We start from the raw sequence: 27,807 nt of genomic DNA, 5'->3' as shown, positions 1-27,807 counted from the left end.
TGGGAGCCCCACTCAGGGGAGCCAGGCATTAGAAGGCACACTGAGAGGGGTCTCTTCTGAAGGGCCTTCCTCTCCTATTGTTATTATTAAAGTGAAGAGAGAATGATCGGCTTACTACTCACTGAAGACATCAGGAGATATTCCTGGTGACATAATGGACATCATCTTGGCTCTGGTTTAGGAATACCTTCTTTGACTAGAACCACAAATAAATTTTAGGCTTTGCAGCTAATCTGAAAACTAAAAATTTGACTTTGTTTACTGATCCACTGAAATTTTCTGTTTCTGCTTCCTTTACATCAGCCCAGAAGGCAAGGAGGAAAACAACTGTCCAGCAAAAAAATTTTACCAAAAATTTATTAACACATAGTCATATTCTTGGGATATATGAATCCTTAAAACACTGCCTCACACTAAAGACACTGAAAGTGCTCATGTACTTGGCCCTCCGTCTAGTTCCATGGAACCAGGTTGCTGTGCCTCATCAGGTCCACATCCCCGTGTGGGAACGGGTTCCCCTCAGTCCGACGCAGGCGGTGACACTCGGTGCCTCTGGGAGGGCAGGAGCTCCTTCCGATTAAATCAAACGGAGACAGACTTGGCATCCGCTGATCCAAGGAGATGCAGGCTTTCTTTTTCAACGTCACTCATTCCACTTCTCCCCAGGAAGGGCTGGGATGGCTTCAGGATGAGCATAAAGATTCCCACTGCCGGAATATTCGGAATACTTTCCTTGATTTCTCAGACAGGCTCTATGGGTAGAAAAGCTCATTATTAGAGACTAAACTTTTTTCACAGAGATGAAGGATACAAAACAGCATTAGGCTTGGTCTGTACATTTCTCCAACAATGATCTAGATACAGCCAAGATTGAGTAAAGCAAGTTAACTTTATGTAGTGCTATACATAATATATACCTAAAGCCAGAATAAAAGTCAAGAAGCTTGTGTTCTATTGTTAAATTCTTGCTATCACACTCCAAGTTTCTAAAATACGGCTCATGTTTTCTCTCCAAATATCTGTATTTGTCCTAATCTTTCTATGTGAGGATGACACTTCTGACCCACCAGAGTGCAACACACATTTTGCTCTGGTTTCTTATCTGTGATGCTGAATTGGTCCTAGTTCATTATTTCTTGTGAACAAGGACTCACATTTACGTGCTGCCCAGCTGGAGTTAAAGATATAATCCAAGGCCAAGGAATAAAACAAAGGTAACTGACCATTAAGAGTTTAAACTATAACCTTGGTCTTCTCAGCTTCATGTTTTAGCCAGCAGAGCTAAGAATAGGAAGAGTCTCATTGCCACTTGATCCTGCCTATGAAGTGATCTGAGATTCTGAGAAATGGTGTTACAGGGAGACAAAACAATTCCCTAAAAGATAAAAAAGTTCTCAGTGATTTGGAACACTTGGTTCTCTCTGCCTCTGAGTCACAAGCAGTGAGAGCACAAACAATATCTAACAAGATAATCCATAAAGTCACCCCGATTTCTGACATAATGACACTCTCACTGTTTTCTTATCTCTTTGTGCGTGAGTGTCTCAATAAAAGAAAGTCGCAGGAGGGAAAAGTTTGAGCTCTTACTAGAGACTGAGAGCAATTTAGTTAATAAAGTGACAAAGTTGAAACAAGCAAGTTGAAAAACAGTGTAAACTTTTTTCCAACATCAAGATCCCTTACCGCAGCCTCATTAAGCTTTGTACTTCCCAGCCACAGCAGCTGTGGGGAGGTTAAAAGACAAGCTGCCAAAAAGGATTTCAAAAGTCCTGGAACCCAGGGCCAATTATGAGGCCAACTTTTCCCACTACCAAAAAAAAAAAAGAAAAGAAAAGAAAAAAGGGGCCTGTGGGATCTCTTGTTAGTCTGAAGTGAGGGAGGAAGTTAACAAAAACTGGCAGTACATTATTTCATGAAGCTCTAGGCAGAGAGAATTTATGTGCAAAGATAGATCTAATCTTTCCAATTTGAGAGGTAGGTCAAATATTTATTCTTCAAATAGCCTTATATATTTTCAAGTTTTTAAATTGGAAAAATGCAGATTTTTTTTTCCTGCAATGACTTGGAAAAACCTTCATCTGTACATTTACTAAGGGTACAAATGTACATCCTTGGGCTTTTAGCATCACTATAGTTCCTTCCAGTGGAATCCTGTGACCCTACAGAACCATGCCTGGAAATGCGTCTTGTAAACATCTGTCGAGTATTATTTTACTTGGTTTTTGGAGGGAACAGAGGTCAGAAATTATCATATTTATACCAGGCAAGCTACAAGGCAACTTAGGGAATGAGCCAGCAAAGAAGAGAACCCAGTTGTCATGGTTCCTTAATGCCCACCTCTTATCACTTCCAGCCTTTGCACAGAGCAAACACCTGCCTTGTTTTCTCAGCTGTCATGACGGACTGGCGCTTCCCCGTCTTTGTGACTGGCAGCAGTCATGACTGCGACGGCTAGCTGAGGTTCAGTGCACAAGTCTGGGGCCGTGTTTCAGGGCAAAGTAACCAAAGTAACCTGCCCGCTGTGAGGAATGAAACGGCAGTCTTGGCGCCAGAGCACCGTGCTCCAGGCAGCTAAGTTAATGGGCCAGGATCCAAATGCCAGTGACAGCAACGGATGGAAAAAGCAGCTGTTCTGCCACATGAGGCTGGAGCAGCTGCCTAGTCATCTATTTCCATTTCACTATTCCTCTTCCTTTTGAGACATTTTAGTTGAGAAGACAAAAAGAATTTCTCAGAACCTGCTAGAATGCCATATTCTAAAGTGCAGAAAGATCGAACCAGTTCCATGCCTATTCTCCAGGATGAAGCCAGACGGAGTCTAACTGGACTTACGAAAGCTGAGGGCAGGCAGGGTGCTAATTATAGGACTAGCTCTGCTCCTCAACCCATAAACGGCGAGTGCCTCACACACTCCAGACAACGGCTCATCTCACCAGGGCATCTGTTTCAGTTGGCTGGTTAGACTGCTTATGGGCCAGGAGGATGTTCAGCACTGCCTTCCAGCCTGGCTCTGCCAGGGCGCTGGCACTGTCCTCAGTTCCACCATTCTCCCTGGTTTCCTTGCCAGGTGTGATCTTCACCCAAGGGCACCAGTCTCTATGCTGAGAGGTGGGATCAAAGAAGCTTCGTGAAGACGTGTCCTGACGGAGGACAAGGAGAACAGTGTTAATGAAGGGTAGTGCTACGTAAACTCAGAGGCACCATTAGTGTCTGGTCTGTTCCTCTACCTCACTGCTGTCCTACCCTGACATATCTATTACCTCTCCAGAATCCATCCCAAAGAAACAATGTTTTCCCTCTGGTCACCCATCTTTAAACTTATTCACATGGTTAACGCTCAGCTACAGGAAGAGCGCACGCCTGCTTCTCCGTGCTGCGGGTGAGGGTGCCGCATGCTCTTTGTGCTCAGTGGTTTCCGTATGTACAGGCGGACTCACCGAGCTGCTGGACGAGCAGAAGCGGGCTCGTTTGGCTCTCCGAAGAGGACTGGATGGCACTTCCAGGCCAGAGGTGTCTCCTGTTCCCATGCTCCGGGTCACTGGGCGGGTCCTGGTGGTGGGACTAGCGGCCTCTGGCTCAGGGCGGTCAACAGGACTGGAAGAGTCCCAGCTCCGAGTTCGAGAGAAGATGGGTCCTGGGCTCCTTTCAGCCTGAGGAAGGGGAGATGGTAATGGAAATACACCAATGTTCTTAGTGACTATGGTCTGGAGAAGTATTTCTAGAAGCATGTGAAAGTACTTTAGAGTTTAAATGATAAGAATTTAGTTTCTGAGAATATTAGATTTCTATACAAAACAATGAATCTAGCTTTTCCATTGCAACTGGTAAATAAAACCACTATGTGGCATCAATGTGGTTAGAACTGACTCCTAAGTGAACTCCCAGCTTTTCCACCGACAACATTTTTGGCAAGAATGCTGTTTTTATTTTTTTAATTTTATTTACTGATTTGAGAGAGGGGAAGGGGGAAGGGAGCGAGATAGAGAGTGGGAGAGAGAGAGAGAGGAGAGAGAGAGAGAGAGAGAGAGAGAGAGACCCTGATTGTTGTTTCATTTATTTATGCATTCATTGGTTCATTTTTGCATATGCCCTAACTGGAGATTGAACCTGTAACCTTGGTGTATCAGGACAAGGCTCTAACCAACTGAGCTATCTGGCCAGGGCCAAGAATGCTGTTTTTAAAAAGTTCACCCAGAACAAGCCAGTCAAGTCTATACCTGCTCTGAACTTGGGGAAGATGAGGCATCCTGGCTCCGAGTCATCATCCTCCGAGGAGACTCGGGCACCAAGAGGAAGCGCTCCGGCCGCCCCTCAGGGCCAGGGATGGGGGAGCTGGTCAGGACAAAGGATGTGTCCAGGTCGATCACAGATGACTCAATCTGCTGGAAGCCCCAGAGCCCCACTTTCCTCATACAATGTGAACACGTTATCAGGGAGAGCTGCATGGGTTCCAAGGAAGAACTAGGTAGGAACAGAAAAGAGAGTTTTCTCAAAGGGTAATATTTCCAAGGGACTAGGTATAATATTTGCAAGTATGCTTTATCTCATCCAACAAATCTCTGAAACAGTCCAGTGACTGGGGACACGTCTTCTCCAGGGCCCCAGTCCTCTATCTCAGGACCCCCACGGTCATCATCTGTCATTTATTTCCTATAAAAATACCTAGTCTTGGTGTGCTCTTCTATGGCAAGACTTTTAAAAGTTATGTTTTATAAACTTCTCTATCCCTCTTAAAACTTTTCCCTTTTAAATGAAAATTATTCCTTCATCTACCAAAGAAAGCATATTAAAATAAATCAAGCTTGGTTCTGACAGTCTTCTATCTCAGAGGGAGTCTACGCCAAATTGAGCAGCTAGAATGGAAACACCAACATGGGGGCCTAGAAGACTCCAGCTGGTGTTTCCTTTGCTAGTTTTTATCAACTGAACTCATTTTTCTTCCCTTCTGAAAGTAGAAAGGAGCTTCATTGTTTATAGGAACACAAATTCCCAGCTGGGAAGTGACAGTGAAAGAAACAAAGTTCACGTATGTTCAAAAATTTCCGAGTCCGAATTCTGATTATGTTACTAATTCTTACTGTCCCCTCATGCCCCCACCTCTTCAGTTTCTCTCTGTCTCTACTTTCCTTATAGGAAACACCATGTGATTTCCAAATACTATCAGTGACTGAGGTATATGGGTGTATGATGCCCCCTGGCCGAATCTGCTGACTAACCTACATGCTACCCAGCCACACACAGAGAGAATACAGGCAGTGACGTGGACTTGGATATCTGAGCCTAATTTGGTGGCAGTTTTCCTCTCATCAGTTCCGTGGTCAAGTTCATCTTCAAGTAGGTGCAGGAGAAGACTGATCTTGTCTTCTGTAAAGCACTACAAAGGAACCAAAAAAAAGCTTCAAGGTTTAGTCACCATGAAAAGAAAATTATACATATAATACACCTAGATAATTCAAGGCAGAAATCATGACAGAAATGACAAACACAAGACAGTTCTCTTCACTGGAGAAGCTGTCCTGGGACCACGCCATGTGACGGCAGCACACAGGAGCTTCTGAATTGCCCCAGATCTGCTGATTGAGAAGGTGGCAGTTTTCCTGGAACCACCAAATCTTTTCATACTACCAATTTGTTTTCAGTTTACCAACTGCACATTTTCTCTGAAACCTGTAAACTTCAAACCCAAATAATGAAAAAAGGTCACTGTTTATATCTTGGCCTGACAATGGATTTACTTTTTGACAGAACAACAGACCTTGCCACAGTTTTTAAAGAACGATGACAGGGTGGAAAAAAATCGCCGTGGGCCCTGGCTGGGTGGCTCAGTTGATTGGAGTATCGTCCCATACACCAAAAGGTTGCAGGTTCGAATCCCCGTCAGGGCACATATATAGGTTGTGGATTTGATCCCTGGTCGGGGAACATGCGGGAGGCAACCAATTGCTATTTCTCTCTCACATCAATTTCTCTCTCTCCCTTCCTCTCTCTCAAAATCAATTTTTAAAAAAATCCATATCCTCGGATGAGGATTAAAAAAAATTACCTTGGCTAGGGACAGGGTGAAATTTGTAATAGGCATCAGAGGTTTGATGCTAAAATCCGTAACTACCTCTCATTGTGAAGAAGCAAAATAATAGCTTCTAGTTCCTACAATGAAGCTTGTTTTCAAAGTACTTACCAGGTGAGGAAATGAGACAGTACACATTCAAAGTACAGACGGGCCAGAACATTTCAAGACTTCTATTCACAAGAGAGGAGAGAGTTTATAACTTCTCCTCTAGCACTTTCTTTGGGAAATGATAGTCAATAAACCATATGAAATAACATTTCAGTATCTTCTGTTAAACAGTTTAAGTAACAAATCAGGATAAAATTGAATTTATGCCACTTAAAGAATCATATCTAAAAGTTTAAATGGAACCCATTTACTTAAACACTTAATAGTCACCTTTCTTTTTTTAAAAAATATTTTTTAATTGATTTTAGAGAGAGGAAGGGAGGATAGAGAGATAGAAACATTTGTGAAAGAGAAAGAGTAATTGGCTGCCTGTGGCACGACCCACACTGGGAATTGAGCCCACAACCCGTACATGTGCCCTGACCAGGAATCAAACCTGTGACCTCTTGGTTCATGGGTTGACAACCACTGAGGAACACCGGCCAGGCTCAATAGCCACCTTTCTGATGAAAACTGAAAAAGGACAATTGAGTCACAAGCCAGTTGTTCTCTTCAAAGCAATCTGTGTCCTCTTGTCATTAAAAGAAATGCTTCATATATACATGCTGGTGACTACTGAGGCCACGGAAGGCTAGTCAAGAAAAGCTCACCATAGTTTTCAAGTCCTCTGGCTTCAGGGAAGGAAGCTGAAGGTCCAAGTGACAAAGGCTTTGAAACCGATCTAGGAATTCACTAACAAGAACAGCAGGCTCATCCAATGGCAACATCCCAAATCGATCTACGGAAAAAGTAAATTGGAGGATTATATTGGTGCAAATTGTAAAAGAAAAAAAAAGTTTAACACTGTGAGGAGCCCCAGCTGGGTGGCTCAGATGGTTAGAGCATCGACTTGTAAACCAAAAAAACTGTGGGTTCGATTCCCAGTTGGGGCACATATCTAGGTTGCAAATTCGATTCCTGGTCAGGGCGGGTACAAGAGGCAACTGATCCATGTTTCTCTCACGCCCTCTCTCCTTCCCTCTCTCTTAAATCAATAAAAACATATCCTTGGGTGAGGATTAAAAATAAACAGACAAAAAACCACATGGGATATGTAAAACTGATAAGATATTTTATGATACTAACAATTATTGATTTTTTAAAAAATATGCCTCTATTGATTTTAGAAAGAGGGGGAGAAACATCTGGCTGCCTCCCGCACACCCCCTGCTGGGATTGAGCCCATAACCCTGACCAGGAATCGAACCAATGGCCTTTTGAGCACGGGAAGACGCTCAACCATCTGAGCCACACCGGCCAGGGCTACTGATTTTTTTTTATGGGGTGCTGACGATACTTCTGTGATTATGGTTAAAAAGTAGAGTCTCAGGAAAGGCTTCTCAGCAGTCAAGTCTAACCTGAATTCGAAAGACCAACAATAGTGTGGTAAAGCAACGGCTCAAGAATGGCACATTTGGGGAATTCTAAGTAGTTTCACAGTGTTGGAACACAGTTTGCCTATGGGGAGAGTAGCAGGAGATAAAGTTCATGTAGACAGTGGCCAGACCATGACTTCATTAATGTATGTGATGAGAAATTACTGAATCCCTGGCCTGGTAACTCAGTTGGTTAGAGCATTGGTCTAACACGCCAAGGTTGCAGGTTCGATCCCCAGTCAGGGCACATACAAGAATCAACCAATGAATGCATAAATAAGTGGTCAAACAAATCAATGTTTCTCTCTCTCTAAAATCAAGAAAAATTTAAAAAATAAATTACTGAAAGATTTTTTAAAAGAAGAAAGTGATATTACAGATAACACGCATTAGTTTGGAGTAGAGATTGTAAGGGGTCTTTGGATGCAAAGAAATAAGCTTAGCAGACATCAAAGTGATATAAAGTAATAATTCCTGTAAGATACCAGTGGCATAAGGATAAAGGAAAGAGAATCAGTATTTTAAAACTCTAAATGATGAAACCTCATTAAAAAAATAATTGAAAACCTCATTATTGTGGGTATAATAAATTGGGAAAATGAACATAAACTCATGATGTTAAGTAGCATTCTAGTAGTGACAGTTTCATGAGTGTACAAACTTGTCAAAACTTATCAAATTGTATACCTAAATATGGGCAGTTTTATATCAATTATACCACAACATGCTGTTTTTTTAAAAAAAAATCTTTTTCAGTTTTGTTATTAAAAGGGGGCCCCAAAATAGTAACGGTAGCATTTTTGTCCACCAGTTAGTCTATCAATAGCAACCAAATTTTGGTCTCTAATATTATTAAATTACTTAAAGTTGTTGCAAGTAACCAAATATGTCAAAACACATGACATCACTTTAAAATGATGCATCATTTTACTAGAAAAGTCAGGTTATAAAAAACTAAAACAATGGAAAAAGTATGCACTTTAAAAAACTAAGTGAGGTTTAAAAATAAAAAGGATGTCCAGCTGGTGTGGCTCAGTGGTTGAGCATCAACCTATAAACCAGGAGGTCAAGGTTTGATTCCCGGTCAGGGCACATGCCCAGGTTGTAGGCTCGATTCCCAGTGTGGCATGTGTAGGCAGCCAATCAATGATTCTCTCTCATCATTGAAGTTTCTCTCCTTTCCTCTCTGAAATCAATAAAAAATATATTTAAAAAAATAATAATAAAATAAAAATAAAAATGAAACTTGTTTGAATGACCAGTGGCTTAGGTTTGACGTAACTTGGGAGAAGAAACCAGGTCCCAACATCTTTCTGATCATCCTCTTCTAATTTGCGGTATGGTCTGATTGCTACAAACTTAAGAAAGGACTAATAGCCTAGCCAGTATGGCTCAGTAGTTGAGTGTCAGCCCATGAACCAGGAGGTCACAGTTCGATTCCCCATCAGAGCACATGCCTGAGTTGCGGGTTGGATCCCCAGTAGGGGGCATGCAAGGAGGCAGTCTATCGATGTTTCTCTATCATCGATGTTTCTCTCTATCCTTTCCCTTCCTCTCTAAAATCAATAAAAATATATTTAGAAAAAAAGAACATATTAATAAAAACTTACTAAGGTGAAAGAGAAAAAATAAAATCCATCATGCAAATGTTTTAACATAAGTTTAAATATACCTTTTATAATTAACATACGTGAATATTTGTCTACTTTTAGTTTAATATGTTCAAAACAATCAGCCCTAGTAAATTAGTGATTGTGATTTAAAAATTTTAAAGTGATTTAATTTAGTTTGTAATTGTTGTTAAGTGTTAGAAAAATATTATCTTCAAAATTGTATTTATTGAATATATTTAATAAATTTAAGCATTAATGTATAAATACTTGTGGGTATTCCTTTCTCCACTCAAGTCTCTTGAATGTTAAAGAACCAAACCCAGGTATAGTATAATTGGAAGGTCCTGTTTGAGATCTACTTAAGAGGGAGAATGGCCCTGGCTGGTTTGGCTCAGTGGATAGAGCATCAGTCTGCGGACTGAAGGGTCCTGGGTTCGATTCCAGTCAGGGGCACATGCCTGGGTTGCGGACTTGATTCCCAGTGAGGGGCGTGCAGGAGGCAGCCTATCGATGAGTCTCTCTCATCATTGATGTTTCTATCTCTCTCTCCCTCTCCAATCCTCTCTGAAATCAATAAAATTATATCTAAAAAAAAAAAGAGGGAGAATGGATTGGACCAGGGGAGGTGATGGTAATGGGGAAGACATCTAAGATGACTTCCAGGGTTCTGGCTAAAACAACTGGAGGAGATTAGTGTCATTTACCTCATGGAGAAAATATAAGAGAACCAAGTATTAAGTATCAGATGAAGAATTTAGGTTTGTTTATGTTGAGTTCTAGGTACCTGCAAAATATTAAGTAGAAATGTTTAGAAAGATACAAGTCAAGCTCAGAAGAGGGGGCTGGATAGGATTTAGAGGTTTGTAAGTAAGTGGTAGCTGAAGTTATTAACAGGATCAAGAAAGAAGTGAATAGCGATAAGAGTTGGGATTCACCAACAGAACTCCAGGCAGACCCTTAAAAACTTGGCCTGAGCACACTGGCCCCAGATGAATTCATCCTCATAGGACTGAGTTTGTTGTACTACACAATGAAATAACCAGGCCAACAGCAGGAAATCCTTCTTACACAGTCATCTTCCATTTTCTTCAGTGAGGCACTTGAAGCTTTTATCTTTCAAGAGCCTTTCCCCAAATCACACTAACTGGGAAACTTACTTACAATTTACTCAAGTAACATTCTCTTTCCAGTAACATTATCTTTAATATTTCATAAAGATAATATTAAAATAAATTCATGCCTATATTATATCAATTTCCAAGGGGCTAAAATTATTTTAGATATTTAACACCATAACCATCTGTGCTCCTAAATCTATTGTAGGCAAAATGAATGTTTAGAGACCAAAGCCAGCTGGGAGAAACCTACACTATCCACTTGGTGTGCCTCAGTGACTTCCTTCTGTTAACCTTCCTCACATGATGAGGTAGTCAGACAGCCTGAGGGATTTCCCATGTGTACAGTATCATCTATTAATTTCAGAGGCATCTTCTAAGACTGTCTTCTCCATAACTTAAAACTAAAAATTTGGATCTCAGAATTTCAATTTATTTAAATTTAATTTTTCAATTACAGTTAATATTCCATATTATTTTGTATTAGTTTCAGGTGTACAGCATATGGTTAAACAATCATATACTTTACAAAGTGTTGTCATTTTCACTTTAAAATATTATTTCTTAGTAATTTATTTCCTATCACCTCTCCATTTATCAGTAGATGGCACCCTAGTCACCTTCTATATATATTTTTTTCTTTGTGGTCACTCATGGAATATTCCTAGTCATCAGTAACCCTGAAATGAGCCTCAGCTATCCTACTAAAATTAAAAAATATATCTACATTTCACTGATTTCTGGTCAAGGATGAAATATATGGATTAACAGTGTTGCTCTGTAACCATTGGTCCAAAGAGTTTTGTACCCAGAGGGCTCTACAGCTAAGGCTGGTTATATAACCAGCAAAATACATATATGTAAAAAAAATTACACTTGAGATCTCATTTTGGGCTCTCTTGTTCTACAGTGTTTTGCACCCATATCAGTGGTTCCTGATTCAAGAGTGTATCCTACCATGGCCCTTATACAGCGAGAACAGGTGCTTGCACCTGGCTGGTCCAGACCACTGTGGGGGCAGTCTTTGGCTGTGATGACATTCTTACTTCAATGCTATTGTTAGATTGTGCCATTTTACTGTAATAAACTGTAGATTTGCAATCACTCTTATTTCAGGTTCTGTGAGTCTTCCTTAGCAACCAAACTGCCATCATTAGGGCTGTTAGTGCACCAAAGGAAGCCAAGGTAGAACACGGGGCCCCTTGTTATCACAGGAAGGGCAGAGGGTTTGAAAGTAGATAACCCTAGTTATGGCTCCTCACTAGTTGGTTTTAAGATTCTCAATTTCCTCACCTAAAAACTGGGTTGAACCTGGGGGGTGGTAAGATCTGGAAAGAGGAGGGTAAAGGGGGGGGGGGGTGAATGGGATATAGCTACAATATTCTCAACAATAAAACATATCTTATATAATAAAGAGGTGATATGCAAATTGACCATCACACCCTCGCACAAAGATGGCCACCCCCATGTGGTCACAAGATGGCTGGCAGAGGAGGGCAGTTGGGGGTGACCGGGCCTGCAGGGGAGGGAGGGCAGTTAGGGGCGACCGGGCCTGCAGGGGAGGGCAGTTGGGGGTGACTGGGCCTGCAGGGGAGGAAGGGTAGTTGGGAGGGACCAGGCTGGCAGGGAAGGGCAGTTGGGAGCAATCAGGCCACCAGGGGAGCAGTTAGGTGTCGATCAGGCTGGCAGGGGAGTGGTTAGGGGGTGATCAGGCTAACAGGGAGAAGCGGTTAGGGGCAACCAGGCAGGCAGGTGAGCGGTTGGGAGCCAGCAGTCCTGGATTGTGAGAGGGATCCCAGATTGGAGAGGGTGCAGGCTGGGCTGAGGGACCCCACCCTCCCGTGCACGAATTTTGTGCACCGAGCCTCTAGAGTGTGTGTGTGTGTGTGTGTGTGTGTGTATATATATATATATATATATAGAGAGAGAGAGAGAGAGAGAGAGAGAGAGAGAGAGAGAGAGACTGAAGGCAGCTCCAGCTGGAGCAAAGGCCTGGGTCCTCAGTGCCAAAGGAAAACCGGTACCGGCAGCCAGGGGAAGGGAAGGCCTATAGCACGAATCTCTTCATGCAACGGGCCTCTAGTATGTGTGTGTGTGTGTGTGTGTGTACGTATATATAAACTGGGTTGATAATATTTATATTCCAGGGCCCCTATGAGGATTAAATGGGATAATGTATGCATGCCTAAGCCTTTGGCATGTCAAATGCACTTAATAAAGTTAAACAGTAACATAATAAGTGAATGAATGTAAGTCAGTTCTTGATAAAGACCAAGAACTTCAATTAGATTTTCATAAATAAATATACAATATTAGAAATGCAATGACCAAGAAGAGATGGTAAATGGGAAATCTTGGAAGTAAGTACCTGGAGAGGGGCTATCTGGCCAGAAACAGAACTTCTCATGGGCAGCACACAAGGCTTCCTTCAGCTCGGCACATCGTTCCTTATCTGAAGCCCACAGAGGAAACAAAGCTTTAACAACACTATAGAGATTCAAAGCCTTAAGAATATAGACTCAAACATAAAAATAACTAAGAAAATTACAAAATATATGAAATATTAGCAACTGCATCATCTTACTATTTCTACAAAACAAGTTTTAAATCCAGATCCTAAGATCAATAACAAAGAGCGTATCATGTATCTTATAAGGCAGGCATCCCAAAGTGTGAGCCTTCACCAAGTCCTGTCTCTTTGCCTAAGCATAAACTTTGGAACCATAAAGTAAACATGCTACTGTTAGTTTCCCAGAATACATAAAAGCAAGTTCATTCTAGTTTAGTTTTTAAAAAAAGGAATGCTGAAGAAAAAGAAAAGGAATGACTGACGCTCATACAGTGAAGACTAATACAAATTCACCTTGTTCTACACAGTAGTATACATTCTTTAATCAAACAAGTGGCCAGTCTTTTCTGAAAAATTAGCAGACTCTATCTTTGAATATAGAGAAAAATGTAATTTGTATTTTATACTTACATCTGTCAAAATCAAAAGCTGGTTGTAAACTGGCACAGAGAAAAGCTTGACAGCTGGAGCACTTGAGCATATCACATTCAACTGTGACCCAGCCATATTTTGCACAGACAAGTGGAGACAGCTCAGGGGGCTTACCTGCCCATTTCAAAGAGTATTCATGTTAAGAAAAACAACACTGCAAGTACATTAAATTGAGTAAGTCAGAAATTAAACCTTTCACTTATTCTTTATGTATACAGAAATAAATATATTAAACTGAGGGAAAACGCAGTAAAAAAGTGTTAAAACAATTTTTATTTATTTAAAAATATTTTATTTATTCATTTGAGAGAGATAGGGAGGGAGGGGAAGAGAGAGGGAGAAGGACAAGGAGAAGGAGAGAAAGAGAGAGATATCAATTTATTGTTCCACTTATTTATGTATTTATTGGTTGATTCTTATACTAGAATGTGCCCTGACTGGGGATCCAACCTGTAACCTTGGTGTATTGTATTAAGATGATACTATAAGCAACTGAGCTTCAAGGCCAGGGTTTAAACTTCACTCAAGGATATGTTAATTGATTTTAGAGAGGAAGGGAGAGAAACATTGATGTGAGAGATAAACTGACTGATTGCCTCTCGTACACACTCCAACGGAGGACTGAACCAGCAACCTAGGTATTTGCCCTGACCAGGAATCAAACCCTCAACCTTCCAGTGTACAGGACAATGCTCCAACAGAGCTGCACAGGTCAGGGCTTAAAACTATTTTTAACCCTGGCTGGTGTTTCTCTGTGGTTAAAGCATTGATTTTCATACCAGAGTTCCAGGTTCGATCCCTGGCTCCAGTTGGGGTGTGTTTGGGAAACAACCAATCGATGTGTCTCTTTCATATCAATGTTTCTCTCTCCCCCTCCCTCCCTCCCTCCCACTCTCTCTCTCAAAAAAAAAAAATCAATAGAAAAAATATCTTTGAGTGAGGATTAACAAAAACAACTATTTTTAAAGAACAGACACATACAGGTCATTTAAGTAATAAGCAGAGAAAAAAGTTATTAACTTTTTCTCTAGGAAGCCCTATGTATTTCATTTGTTTAAAATGTCTATTTTAGCCCTGGCTGGTGTGTCTCAGTGGATAGAGCGTCGGCCTGCAGACTGAAGGGTCCCAGGTTTGATTCCGGTCAAGGGCATGTACCTGGGTTGCAGGCACATCCCCAGTAGGGGGTGTCCAGGAGGCAGCTGATCGATGTTTCTCTCTCATCGATGTTTCTAGCTCTCTATTCCTCTCCCTTCCTCTCTGTAAAAAATCAATAAAATATATTAAAAAATAAATAAATAAAATGCCTATTTTAACCCTGGCTGGTGTGTCTCAGTTGGTTGCAACGTTGTCCAGTACACTGAAGGGTTGTAGGTTTGGTTCCTGGTCAGGGCATATATCTAGGTTCTAGGTTCAATCCCCAGAAAAGGCATGTACGAGAAGCAACCAATCAATGTTTCTCTCTCATACTGATGTTTTGCTCTCTCTCTCTCTAAAAAATTAATAAAAATCATATCCTCGGGTGAGGATTTTAAAAATGTGTAATACTTTAAATAATAAAATGTCTATTTTAGCCTGAGCTGGTTTGGCTCAGTGGGTAGAGCACTGGCTTGCGGACTCAAGGGTCCCGGGTTCAATTCCAGTCAAGAGCATGTACTTCAGTTGCAGGCTCCTCCCCAGCCTGGGCCCTGGTTGGGGCTTGTGCAGGAGGCAACCAATTGATGTGTTTCTCTCTCATCAATATTTCTGTCTTTCCCTCTCTCTAAAAATCAATGGAAAAATATCCTCCAGTGAGGATTAAAAAATAAAATAAAATGTCTACTTTATTACTGGTGTGGGGTGGCATACAGAAGCCATTCACATGCACCTGCTAGGGATGAACACTAGCAAAAGCACTGGGATGTGCCTAAGCAATAAGGCGTAGTGAAAACCAAGCAAGCAGAAATATTTTTCACCACTCACCTATGCTCTCCTATTGTACCACATCCACTTTTACCTTCCAAAGAATATTCAGTAAAATTAATATTCTTCATTATTCTCCCTGCCCCCCAATTTTTTAAAATCCTCACCCGAGGACATGCAATTTTTTGTAAAAAATTGATCTTAGAGAGAGAGGAAGGGAGAGGAAGAGAACGGGAGAGAAGAAGAGAGTGGGAGAGAGAGATCAATGTGGGAAAGAAACATCGATCAGTTGCCTCCTGCACATGCCCTGACCGGGGACTGAACCCAAAACATGGGTATGTGCCCTGACCAGGAATCAAACCCTTGACTTTTGCATGTACGGGATGACACTTCAACGAACTGAGTCATACCGGCCAGGGACCCTTTGCCCCAAATTTGATTGTTATGTACTAATGTGTGTGGCCTAGTCTATGTGTATGTGTTTTCAATAGGTTGAGAGCATCAAGAACATCTATAGGTATGTGCTTGGGAAAATGTCCTGAAACACTTATTGATCTTTAATATTCAACATTCAGCTTTTTATATTTTACCTAAAGAGCTCTTTTTTTCACAGCACATGGGGAAAAAGGGATAAAACATGAAAGAAGATGTAGGAAAGTTCTATATTTTTATAAGGAATATGAGAATTTGAAAAATTCCAGTATCAGCAAAAGGAGGACCAAAGGCTAGAAAACAGAATTTAAAAAATATATATATTTTATTGATTTTTTACAGAGAGGAAGGGAGAGGAATAAAGAGTTAGAAACATCGATGAGAGAGAAACATCGATCAGCTGCCTCCTGCACACTCCCCACTGGGGATGTGCCCGCAACCAAGGTACATGCCCTTGACCGGAATCGAACCTGGGACCCTTGAGTCCACAGGCTGATGCTCTATCCACTGAGCCAAACTGGCCAGGGCTAGAAAACAGAATTTAGATATAAATGTTAAAGGAGCTGGGATTATCCTGTATAATAAAAGGCTAATATGCAAATCAACCGAACAGCATAATGATCAGTTGCAATGACATGCACTGACCACCAAGGGGCAGACACTCAATGCAAGACCTGCCCCCTGGTGGTCAGTGCGCTCCCACAGGGGAAGCGCCACTAAGCCAGAAGCTGGCTCATGGCTGGTGAGTGCAGCGGCAGTGGCGGACAAGCCCTGAGGGGTCCCTACCCCCACCCCAGTGCACGAATGTTGTGCACCAGGCCTCTAGTCTAGAATAAAAGTAATAGAATCACTTAACTAGCTTAAGTTAAATAAATTATCATATCCGAAGTAGTAATCAATTTATATCCAATGAGAACAAAAGAGAATAAAAGGAAATGGTTCTAAATACTTCCTTAAAATCAGACCCTAAGTGAGTAGCTCAGTTGGTTAGAGCGTTGTCCCAATATGTCAAGGTTGCAGGTTCAATCCCAGGTCAGGGCACATACAAGAATCAACCAAAGAATGCATAAATAAGTAAATAACAAATATATGCTTCTCTCTCAATCTCCCTCTATCTCTTTCTCTCAATTTCTTCTTCTCTCAAATCAATAAATAAAATAAAAAATACTATATTAAAATAAAAAATTAGTCCAGGGACAACTGAAATACCCAAATACATAATGATAGTAATGGATTATAACCTATTAACTAAAAGAAATCATGAGCCCATGCTGCTACAAATAAATTATATAAAGTTTGATAAGGTTATTTACCTAATTTCAAAGCACTTCCCCACAAAACATTTTTAAAAAAATATGTATTTTTATTGATTTCAGAGAAGGGAGAGGGAGAGAGAGAGAGAAACATCAATGATGAGAGAGAATCATTGATTGGATGCCTCTTGCATGCCCTCACTGGGAATCGAGCCTACAACCTGGGCATGTGCCCTGAACTGGAATCAAACCGTGACCTCCTGGTTCACAGGTCAACACTTACCACTGAGTTATGAAGGCCAGCCACAAAACACTTTTTAATTACTTTACAATGGAGAAGACTGACAGACCCTCCCTTTTATCAAGTATCAAAGTGATCACTGCCAGTAAAGGGATAAATCAAAATCGTGTGCCGCTTGGTAGGATGCAATGAGAACACAGCACCACTTCTGTGATGCTCCTGCATTACCTGAATCTAATCACAAGGAAACAGCACACAAATATGAACTGAGATACTACAAAATAACTGGCCTGTAATCTTCAAAGTATCAAGATCATGAAATTCAAGGAAAAATTGAGAATTCTCAACTGTATCCTTTTGCTATAAAGAACATTACTGGACCCTGGCTGGGTAGCTCAGTTGGTTAGAGTGTCGTCCCCATACACCAAGCTTTCAGGTTTTGTTTTTGTTTTTATTTTACTGTATTTTTACTGATTTCAGATAGGACAGGAGAGGGAGAGAGAAACATCAATGATGAGAGAGAATCATTGATTGGCTGCCTCCTGCACACCCCCTACTGCGCGGATTGAGCCCACAACTGGGGCGTGTGCCCTTGACCAGAATCGAACCCAGGACCCTTCAGTCCGCAGGCCAATGCTCTATCCACTGAGCCAAACGAGCTAGGGCAAGCTTTCAGGTTTGATCAAGTGGAACAACAAATCGATGTTTCTCTCTCTCAAATCAATAAAGTGAAAAACAAAAAAACACATTATTGGGGAAATAGATGAAATAATTTGGGTCAGAGGGTTAGACGATAGTTGTATGAATATTTTTTGATGGCTGCATTGTGAGTATATAGGAGAAAGTTCTTGTTTGTAGGAAATACTTGGGGGACAATGAGGTATCTCTTTGGCAACTTATTTTCAAGTATCTCAGAAAGAAAGTTCTTTGTAACCTGTGCAACCTTTCTGTAAGTCTACAACTATTTAAATTAAAAAAAAATCACTCTAGTGAATAGAACCTGGCAAAAGTGATGGAATATCTTCTGATATTAGGTTATAAGGAGTCCAGCTTCTGTCTTGCTCTCTCTCGCTTGCTCACTCTGATGGAAGCCAGCTACCATGGAAAGGCCTATGAAGCAAGAAACATGAAGGTCTCCAGCCAACAGCTAGTATATAACTGAAGTCCTCAATCCAAAAGCTACAAGGAAATGAACCCTATCAACAACCACATTAGATGGAAAGTAGATCCTTTCCTAGCCAAGCCCTAAGATGACTGCAGGCCCCACCCTATACCTTCACTGCTATCTGTGAGGGACCTTGAATCAGAGGACTTGGCTAAGCAAGCTGTGCCTGGATTCCTGATCCACAGAAATTGTGAGATAATAAGTGTTTGTTGTTTTAAGCCACCGAGTTTTAGGGTAATTTGTTATGCAACAATAGAGAATATACAGAGGAAAATCTAGAAAAAGACAAAAAGTATAGTAGTCTCAAAAAATATTAGATTTGGTTGCCAAGAGCCTTAGGCTATAGTCCTGCCTCTGCCACTTGCTAGCAAGTTGACTTTTTTTTTTTTTAATATATTTTATTGATTTTTCACAGAGAGGAAGGGAGAGAGATAGAGAGTTAGAAACATCGATCAGCTGCCTCCTGCACATCCCCCACCGGGGATGCGCCCGCAACCCAGGCACACTGCCCCGACCGGAATCGAACCCGGGACCCTCCAGTCCACAGGCCGACGCTCCATCCACTGAGCCAAACCGGTTTCGGCACAAGTTGACTTTTGGCAAGTCACATAACCTACCTGAACTGCTTCCTCTTCAGTAAAATGAGTATAATAATAATAATAATAATACCTCATTTTCATTGGTTTAAGGTAAAGATCAAATGTGACAATATATGTGAGAGTACATATAAAAATGTTAATTATTGTTGCTTCTCCTCCCTGGCTCTTAGTTGTTTTTTTTTTGTAAAATGTTGGATCATCTAAAACAGTGGTTCGCAACCTTCCTAATGCCGCGACCCTTTAATACAGTTCTTCATGTTGTGGTGACCCCCAATTTCATTGTCACAAATTGAACATAATTAAAGCATAGTGATTAATCACAAAAACAATATGTAATTATATATGTGTTTTCCGATGGTCTTAGGCGACCCCTGTGAAAGGGTCGTTCGACCCCCAAAGGGGTCACGACCCACAAGTTGAGAACTGCTGATCTAAAATGTTCCTTTGAGAGATGACATTTTATGATACTAATTTTCCTATAAGATTTCTTACCAAGCCCAGCTGGTATGGCTCAGGGGTCACAGTTCGATTCCCTAGTCAGGGCACATGCCTAGGCTGTGGGCTCCAACCCCAGTAGTGGGCTTGCAGGAGGCAGCCTATCAATGATTCTCTCATCATGGTGTTTCTCTCTCTCCCTCTCCAATATCAATCCTATATAATAAAAGGCTAATATGCAAATCGACCAAATGGGGGAACAACTGGTCACTATGATGTGCACTGACCACCAGAGGGCAGATGCCCAACACAGGAGCTGCCCCTTGGTGGTCAGTGCACTCCCACAGGGGGAGCGCCGCTCAGCCAGAAGCCAGGCTCACAGCTGGTGAGCACAGCAGCAGTGGCGGGAGCCTCTCCTACCTCCACAACAGCGCTAAGGATGTCAGCCATCAGTCGGACATCCCCTAAGGGCTCCCAGACTGCGAGAGGTCGCAGGTCGGGCTGAGAGACACACACACCCCCACCCAGAGTGCATGATTTTTGTGCACTGGGTCTCTAGCAAAAACATATTTTTAAACATTTCTTACCAAGTTTAATTTTTTAAAATATATTTTTATTGATTTCAGAGAAGAAGGGAGAGAGGGGAGAGATAGAAACACCAATGATGAGAGAGAATCATTGATCGGCTGCCTCCTGCCTACTGGGGATCGAGCCCACAACTTGGGCATGTGCCCTTGACTGGAATCAAACCCAGGACCCCCCAGACCACAGGCTGATGCTTTATCCACTGAGCCAAACCAGCTAGGGCCCAAGTTTAATTCTTAAATTTAAAACATCAGAGCAAGTAGTGTTATTCCTGGGGAGTAACAATTCCAGGAGCAGGCAGAAGTACAATTCGCATGAACTACAAAAAGGATATAGAAAACGTTTCCACTCTGCTAAAGAAGGCTTCTTTGCTTGTAGATTCCAATGGTGGCTGTTCTGTTTGGGGTGATCCATTAACTGACTGGAATGTGGCCGATGTCTCTTTCCTAAAATAAAATGGCAGAACTATTAGTAATCCTTTCGTGGCATCATGGCATCACTTTGCTTAAACATTTTGTATCTGGCTTCTCTGCACTCCACATCCTCAACCACACCGCACTGGATTTTAACCTTGCTGAAAACCATTGCAGCCGTGTAATTCCTCTGATAACATTTTCATGGTTTCACAATACAGTCAGCCCTCTGTATCCACAGGGTCCACATCTGCAGATTCATTCAACTGCAGATATAAAATATTTGGGGGGAAAATGTTATGTTTTTTGCTGACATGAACTATGTAGTTAGGCCTACGATGGTTGTGTCTACACTGAACATGTACAGACCTTTTTCTTGTCATTATTTCCTAACGACTCAGTAAACAACTACTTACATTATATTAGGCATGATAAGTAATCTTGAGATGATTTAAAGTATATGGGCGATGTGCACAGGTTATATGCAAACACTATGTCATCCTATATAATAAAAGGCTAATATGCAAATTGTCCCCTGGACCTCGCGTTCAACGAGGGGGCGGGGCCAGCCAGCCAACCACGCATGGCCCCTCCCCCCCACCCGATCGCTCCCCACCCCATAGGGGCGATCGGGGCCAGCTGGACCCCACTGTGCACAAATTTGTGCATTGGGCCTCTGGTTTTAAATAAAGGACTTTGGGCGCCTGGGAGTCTGGGTACCCGAAGGGGGTCTTGGATGACAGCACTTGCTAAATAGAATCCCAATCCTTCCGTCTCTTTTCCGTGTGGCCACACCCTGGTTCCAAGCAATCCCTACCTCTGCGGTGGCTAACCGTTCCCCTAGTTCACTCGTGCTCCCCAATCATATTTTGCACAACTTTAGTAAACACAAAATAAGACCCTGGGCTTCTGTGCATTATGTAATTGGACCACCTTAGACATTTAATTCGTTTAACAGTAGAAGAAAACAATCCTGGCATTCCTACCTAGATCAGGCAGTGATACCCACTCCTCCCATCAACGTACTAATTTGAAAAGTCAAATCAAAGTAAAGATCTTTAGGCAATTTCATGAAAAAAATTTCAGGAAGAAAAAAACCAGCAAAAACCATTATTTTATTTGCAGGGAAAGGTATGTCAACAGCGACCGGGCAGAGGTACTGGGCGGGAGAGGTACTGGGCGGGAGAGGTACTGGCGGAACTGCTGAAGACAAAAGTCATTTTAATAGAAACAGGATTCCACCCACTATTGTAACCGAAAGGAATTTATGGTCAGAATTCTTCCCGGAGACTCAGAGAGCCTCAGGGAGGTGCGGTTCTTGGGAAAACCTGAGGACTCATAAACTTGGGAGGGGAAAAAAATGACACTTATTTTACTAACCTCTAACTGAAATTCAGCATTCTTTCAACTACGAATGAAGGTAATAAAACCATGGCAGCATCGGCAATCCCTGCGAATTCGTGACGAATGGAAACTACAGACATTTTGTCACATTATGGTGGCTGCACGTGCTTTGAAATATCATTGATGCTGATATCAGCACTTCAACACTGTGGCAGCTACCAGACGGATGGCTAGAGAGTATCTAACGCCTTAGTAATGAAGTACGCGACCTTCATGACTGATTCCAACAGAATCGACTTCCTTTAGCGCCCTAGGTCATTATTTACTCATTTACTTCAGACAGGGGCAGGGAGAGGGCGGGCGGCAGGAACACACGGGCTGCCTCCCGCAGCCCCGCCGGGCAGGGAGCCCGCAACCCGGGCTGTGCCCCGACCGGAACCCCACTGGCCACCTCCGGGTCATGGTTCGATGCTGCCCCCCTGAACCACACCGGCCGGGCATCATCCTCTGCAATTTACTTTGTACATTTAATAATATTATGCCGAGAAGGGGTTCGCAAGCTTCAGCGGGCTGCCAAAGCTGTCTACGGCTCAAAACAGGTTAAGAAGCCCAACTGAGAGCAGTCAGGTGCACATAGCGGTCTTCTTTCTTCCTTCTCCCCCAAACCTGACTACGGCAACCCCGCACACCCCGAGGAGATTAAAGCCGATAGTGACCCCAGTCTCTTTCAGATCCCGGGACGAAGCCATCCTCGCCGCCGGAGTCGCCCACCCAGGGGATCCCCACAGGCCGGACAACCCTCTCCAATCAGCCGGAGCTGGACCAGGGTGGACTCGCGAACTCACGCTTCAGTGCCTCCTTCTTCCGGGGCAATCCCCTCATCTATCAGCTGCCGGATTTTCTGGGGAGTCCCTTCTGGGGAGCGAACAACTGCACCCCAAGTCTTTTCAATCCCCGCAGCAAACGCTGTCCCCTCGCTGGGCGCCGCCATCTTGGTCCGTAGCCGAGTTACTTCCCCGCGGCTTTGAAGGCTCGGGGACTTCCGTTCTGGGGCGGTTCAGATCCCCTCTCCAGGTACCCTTCCGCGCATGCCCACGGCACCCACCCCTCCTTGGCCGTTTTAGGGCTTGGTACACCACGGGGCGGGGGCTCGGGTGTTTAGATTGAACCTTAATTAATTGTTTCCTTTATGCAAGAGCATTTTGGGGCTGATAAAGGGGAGTTTAGAGCTCTGTCTCTCCAATTTAAGCAGGAACAAGGGCCCAATGTAGTCTTCAAGTAATGAACTTAAATGGGCCGCCTAAATGCTAGCTTCCTACAAGCGAGGAATTGGCGACTGTCACCTGAGAATAGATAATTTAGAATCCTTCTTAGAAACCGTATGACAGGTGGATTTAGAAATCTGTGGCATTTGGCATTATTGAACACTTCCTCCTTTGTCCAACAAATACATTTATTGGGCGTGTCCTACTGACGCAGCCCTAGGAGCTTGCAGTGACCGTAGTGAACAAAGGAGACATGGTTCTTAGCGGACTTCGACTTCAAACAAACACGTTTTTCTATAGTTTTGAAATTGTGAGTGCTCCAAAGAAGAAAGGTATAAAAGGAAGACCTAATTTAGTTTGCAGAGTCTCCTGAGAGTATCCGGTGCTGGAGCTAAAATGGATGAGGTAGCCGGAGCTGGTCTGGCTCAGTGGATAGAGCTCAGGCCTGTGGACCACTGGCGGTCCCTGGTCCGAAAGGTTGGCCACCGCTGGACTGAAGGGTCCCAGGTTTGATTCTGGTCAAGGCCACATGCCCGGGTGGCAGGCTCGATCCACAGTGGGGGGCATGCAGGAGGCAGCTGATCAATGATTCTCTCTCATCATTGATGTTTCTATCTCTCTCTCCCTCTCCTTTCCTCTCTGAAATCAATAAAAATATATTTTTTAAAAATGGATGAGATAGTGATTGGAAGGAGTTTGTCTCATATAATAAACTGAAAAAGAAGACTGTTGTGGCTGAGCAGTGGGCAGATGAAAATGGGACCTCCCCACCCCACCCCTTCAGCTAACTCCCTGTGGGCTCCTAACTTCAATGATCTTCCCACCCACCAGGACCTTTAACCTGTTGATCTAACCACCTCCCACTGTACCAAACCTCATCAGCTTATTTCTTCTCTCCTTAGGTAGCTTAAGTTTGTCAGCAAACATTATCATCACTTTGCAAAATTTGAATGTGAGCTGAGAATTAGTTAATCTTCCTATATGATAAAAGGGTAATATGCAAATTGTCCCCTCCACCGGGAGTTCTGCAGCAGTTCTTCAGGGGGTGGGCTGGCCGGAGGGAGGGACCATGGGCGGTTGGCAGGCTGGCCTCACCCCCGATCAGGGTTGTGGGGGCCAGCCAACCTCCCACATCCCCTCTCCTGGTCTGCCCAACCAATCAGCCCCTATCAGGCCAGGCTGGACAGACCCCACCCCTGCACAAATTCATGCACCGGGCCTCTAGTATTAAATAATTATTGTTAGTTTTGTTACATGTGATAATGGCATTGTGATTATGGTTTGTTTTTTTAAGTCCTTATTTGTAACAGATACATCTTAAGGTATTTATGAGTGAACCAGTCTGGGATTTGCTTTAAAATTCTTTTTTAATTAAAAAAATTTTTTTTAAAGAACCAGGCTGCTTTAAAATGCTTGAGGAAAAGAAAATGTCTGGCAGAATAGATGAAAGAAGATTGCAGCCCAGTTGGCTTGTCTCAATGGTTGAGCATTGACCTGTGAACCAAGAGATCATGATTTGATTCCCAGTCAGGGCACATGCCTAGGTTTTGGTCTCAACCCCCCTGTGGGGGGTGTGCAGGAGGCACCCAATCAATGATTCTCTCTCATTGATGTTTCTATCTCTTTCTCCCTCTCCCTTCCTCTCTGAAATCAATTAAAAAAAAGAAAGATTGCAAAATGTTTTATTTGTTGGATTTGGGTGACAGGCTCATGAGGATTCATTATATTATTCTTTCTACTATTGAGATGTTTGACAATATCATAATAAAAAGCAAAATAAGCTCAAAATAATACATTATCTTGAATACCCTCTCAAGTTCCTGGAACCTTTCTTGCTTTATAGTACTTATTTGGCAAAACCTCAATCACAGTTAAGTTCACATCTCCTGCACCCAGTCAACTGAATATGAAAGAAAAATGCACGACATGCTAATTTATTTCTATACTAGAGGCATGGTGCACGAAATTCATGCACTTGAGGCAGGGGTCCCTCAGCCAAGCCTGCACACTCTCTCTGTCCAGGAGCCCTTAGGCCCTGGGGAGCAGGCCTAAGCCATCATTCGGATATCCTTAGTGCTGCCGCGGAGGTAGGAGGGGCTCCTGCCACTGCCATTGCGCTTGCCAGTCTTGAGCCTGGCTTCTGGCTAAGCAGTGCTCCCCCTGTGGAAGCGCATTGACCACCAGGGGGCACCTCTTGCTTTGAGCGTTTGCCCCCTGGAGGTCAATGCAGGTCTTAGCAACCGGTCGTTTCACTGTTTGGTCAATTTGCATATTAGCTTTTATTATCTAGGATTTTTTACCTCAATGGGTCCTTAATTCTGCACAGTAGTCATACTACAGTTCTCTAGTCCAGTGGTCGCCAACTTTTTGGACCTCACGGACAACCAGTGGTCCAGGTTGGCGACCGCTGCCTAATCCACTTCCTCTCCTACTTTCATACCTATTTTATACCTCTTTTCTTAAACCTTCAACACCTACACCTAGCTATTTTCCCTGTCTGCTGAGGGCCTTACTTCCTATTTCACTTTTTAAAAAATTAAAGCAGAAGAAAACTTCCACAAATTTCCACCACCACATCTGTCCACTAGCATAGAGTACTGAGAATTTCTTAACTCCCCACACTCCCATGGGAACAAACAGAAATCAGAGCCAGTTTTAAGTTCAGTTGATCAATTGAACATGCTTTTGCAAGCCAACAACTACCTGTTGATTCTGAAAATAAGCAAATCAGAAAGACTCACTTCAGTAAACATGCCCCTGAGTGCCAGCCAGTCAGCAATAGTTTCACCCAAGTTATCACTTCTATGATGATGCCAACAGAATTAGACTCCTGAAAGTTCACCAATCCCTGAATTACCCACTTTCTCAAAATCCAGTATGAGATTAGCAGTCTGGTTGGTCTGCTTGAAGCCATGCCTGACCCACATGGCTATGACTATCTCTAGTATAAGCAATAAATTCAGCTTTGTCTTTTTATTTCATACTAGAGGCCCAGTGTATGAAATTTGGGCACTGGGGGGGGGGCTGTCCCTCAGCCCAGCCTGCACCCTCTCCAATTTGGAACCCTTGTGGGATCAGGCCTAAACCGGCAGTCGGACAACCCTCTCACAATCTGGGACTGCTGGCTCCCAACCGCTCACCTGCTTGCCTGCCTGATTGCCCCTAACCACTCCCCTGCCAGCCTGATTGATGCCTAACTGCTCATCTGCCAGCCCGATTGTCCCCAACTTCCCTCCCCTGCAGGCCTGGTTCCCCCTCAACTGCCCTCCCCTTCAGGCCTGGTCTCCCCCAACTACCCTCCCCTGCTGGCCTGGTCACCCACAACTGCCCTCCCCTGCCGGCCATCTTGTGGCTGTGGGCGCCGCCATCTTTGAGGGTGGGACAGTCAATTAGCATATTCCCTCCTTATTGGCTGTGGGCACTGCCATCTTTGCAATGGTGTGAGGGTCAATTAGCATATTCCCTCTTTATTAGATAGGCTATTGAGTGGTTGTCTTATCATTCTCTGATAGTACTTTACCTTCCCCCCTGTTACTATAGATCAGTAGTTCTCAAGTGAGCACAGTTTTGCCTCCCAGGGGCTATTGGCAATTTCTGGAGACATTCTTGATACCTGGGGTGATGGTAGAGGTCAGTAATGCTGCAAAACATTTTAACACAATGCACAGGATAGTCCTCCCTCCCCAACAAAGAAGTACCTCTCCCAAAATGTCAAAAGTGTGGAAATTGAGAAATCCTGCTATACTCTGTGTTCCTCTCTAAGGCCAACCTTATACACTAGTCCTAACAATCCCCTCTTGCCTACTCAAGGACATTGGCCAAGTTCTCCCCTCTACTGAATGTTCCCATCAGCATCAAGATGTTATTTCTGCCACTCACAGTAGGGTCTTTCTGTACGACAATCTTGTCTACAGAGTCATGGTCATCAAAGGTTACAAAAGCAAAGCCTCTCTTTTTGCCAGTCACGATTTCAGTCCCTTTAATTTCCCCGTACAATCCAGAATAATCTCTTAGGTGATGTTCTTCAGCGTCTTCTTCAATACCACCAACTAAAATCTTTCCCACAGTTACGTGGGCACCAGGTTTTTGAGAATCTTCTCTTGAGACAGCCCTCTCTGGTTCCACAACTCTCCCCTCCACCTCTTCCACAGTGGCATGGTGACACATCCAAAGCCTCTGGAGCACTTGGTTTGGTCTGGAGCACTCTCTTCACAACGCAGTCTGCGAATGTCCCCATTGTTCGACATGGCTCCTCAGACTCTCTTTGGTAGTTTCAAAGCTCAACACCCCTGATAAAGAGCTTCTGCAGCTGTTCCAGCTCTTTGGGAGACTCTGACTTAGACATGAGAACTGCGGAGGGGAGACTCCAACGATGCTTACTCAGCAGAGTCCACCAGCAGAAAGGCAAACCTAAGAGGTCTTCACTCTTAATGTTTCCACCAAAGGTGACAGAAGAATGGCTGCAGCCTAAAAAAGAATTTAAAAGTCCTGTTCAAAAATAATAACACATCCAAGATATGTTGTATAAAAGAAAAGCCATCCGCAGTATGCATTCTGTATAATCCCATTTATATAACAAACGAAAATAGTATAGCTGTATAGGTCCACATAAGTGTATGTAAATACAGAGAAAAAGATTTGGAAGGACAGGCACCAAACTGTCTTTTGGAGTGGAAAGTAGGACCAGGTGGAGAGTGACAGGAAGATTTTTATTTGTTCTATTTACTCCTCTACTAGAGTCCCGGTGCACAAAATTTGTGCGGGGGGGGGGGGGAGGGGGGTCCCTCAGCCCAGCCTGCACCCTCTCCAATCCAGGACCCCGCGGGAGATGTCCGGCAGTTGGGATTGGGCCTA

General features: G+C 43.1%; 1 protein-coding gene and 1 pseudogene across 1 annotated transcript; both read right to left on the bottom strand.

Annotated features, from left to right (window-relative positions):
• Nucleotides 1-339: 339 nt before the first annotated feature.
• ZC3HC1 (zinc finger C3HC-type containing 1) lies at nt 340-22,778 on the bottom strand. Its single transcript, XM_036328697.1, has 10 exons — nt 22,534-22,778; nt 20,266-20,377; nt 13,302-13,452; nt 12,690-12,773; nt 6,829-6,956; nt 5,217-5,374; nt 4,218-4,461; nt 3,438-3,650; nt 2,934-3,140; nt 340-752 (listed from the first exon to the last, which is right to left on the bottom strand). The coding sequence occupies exons 1-10, from the start codon at nt 22,677-22,679 to the stop codon at nt 684-686; spliced, it is 1,512 nt and encodes a 503-aa protein (XP_036184590.1). The 5' UTR covers nt 22,680-22,778; the 3' UTR covers nt 340-683.
• Nucleotides 22,779-26,754: 3,976 nt separating this feature from the next.
• On the bottom strand, nt 26,755-27,298 carry LOC118665780 (annotated as a pseudogene).
• Between the last annotated feature and the right edge of the window lie 509 nt (nt 27,299-27,807).

This window comes from Myotis myotis, unplaced genomic scaffold, assembly GCF_014108235.1.
Source record: "Myotis myotis isolate mMyoMyo1 unplaced genomic scaffold, mMyoMyo1.p scaffold_m19_p_11, whole genome shotgun sequence".
NCBI lineage: Eukaryota > Metazoa > Chordata > Mammalia > Chiroptera > Vespertilionidae > Myotis > Myotis myotis.
Note: the sequence above shows the minus strand (reverse complement) of the source record. Positions and strands in the feature narration are given on the sequence as shown.

What these genes read in the sequence shown, in the direction of transcription:
- ZC3HC1 (XM_036328697.1), bottom strand. Translation starts at nt 22,679, where the DNA reads ATGGCGGCGCCCAGCGAGGGGACAGCGTTTGCTGCGGGGATTGAAAAG. An exon ending in GCCAGATAGCCCCTCTCCAG is followed by an intron (nt 6,957 to 12,689) that starts GTACTTACTTCC and finishes CTTTTTCCGTAG; the next exon opens with ATCGATTTGGGATGTTGCCA. An exon ending in CAGAGGACTTGAAAACTATG is followed by an intron (nt 5,375 to 6,828) that starts GTGAGCTTTTCT and finishes GTTCCTTTGTAG; the next exon opens with TGCTTTACAGAAGACAAGAT.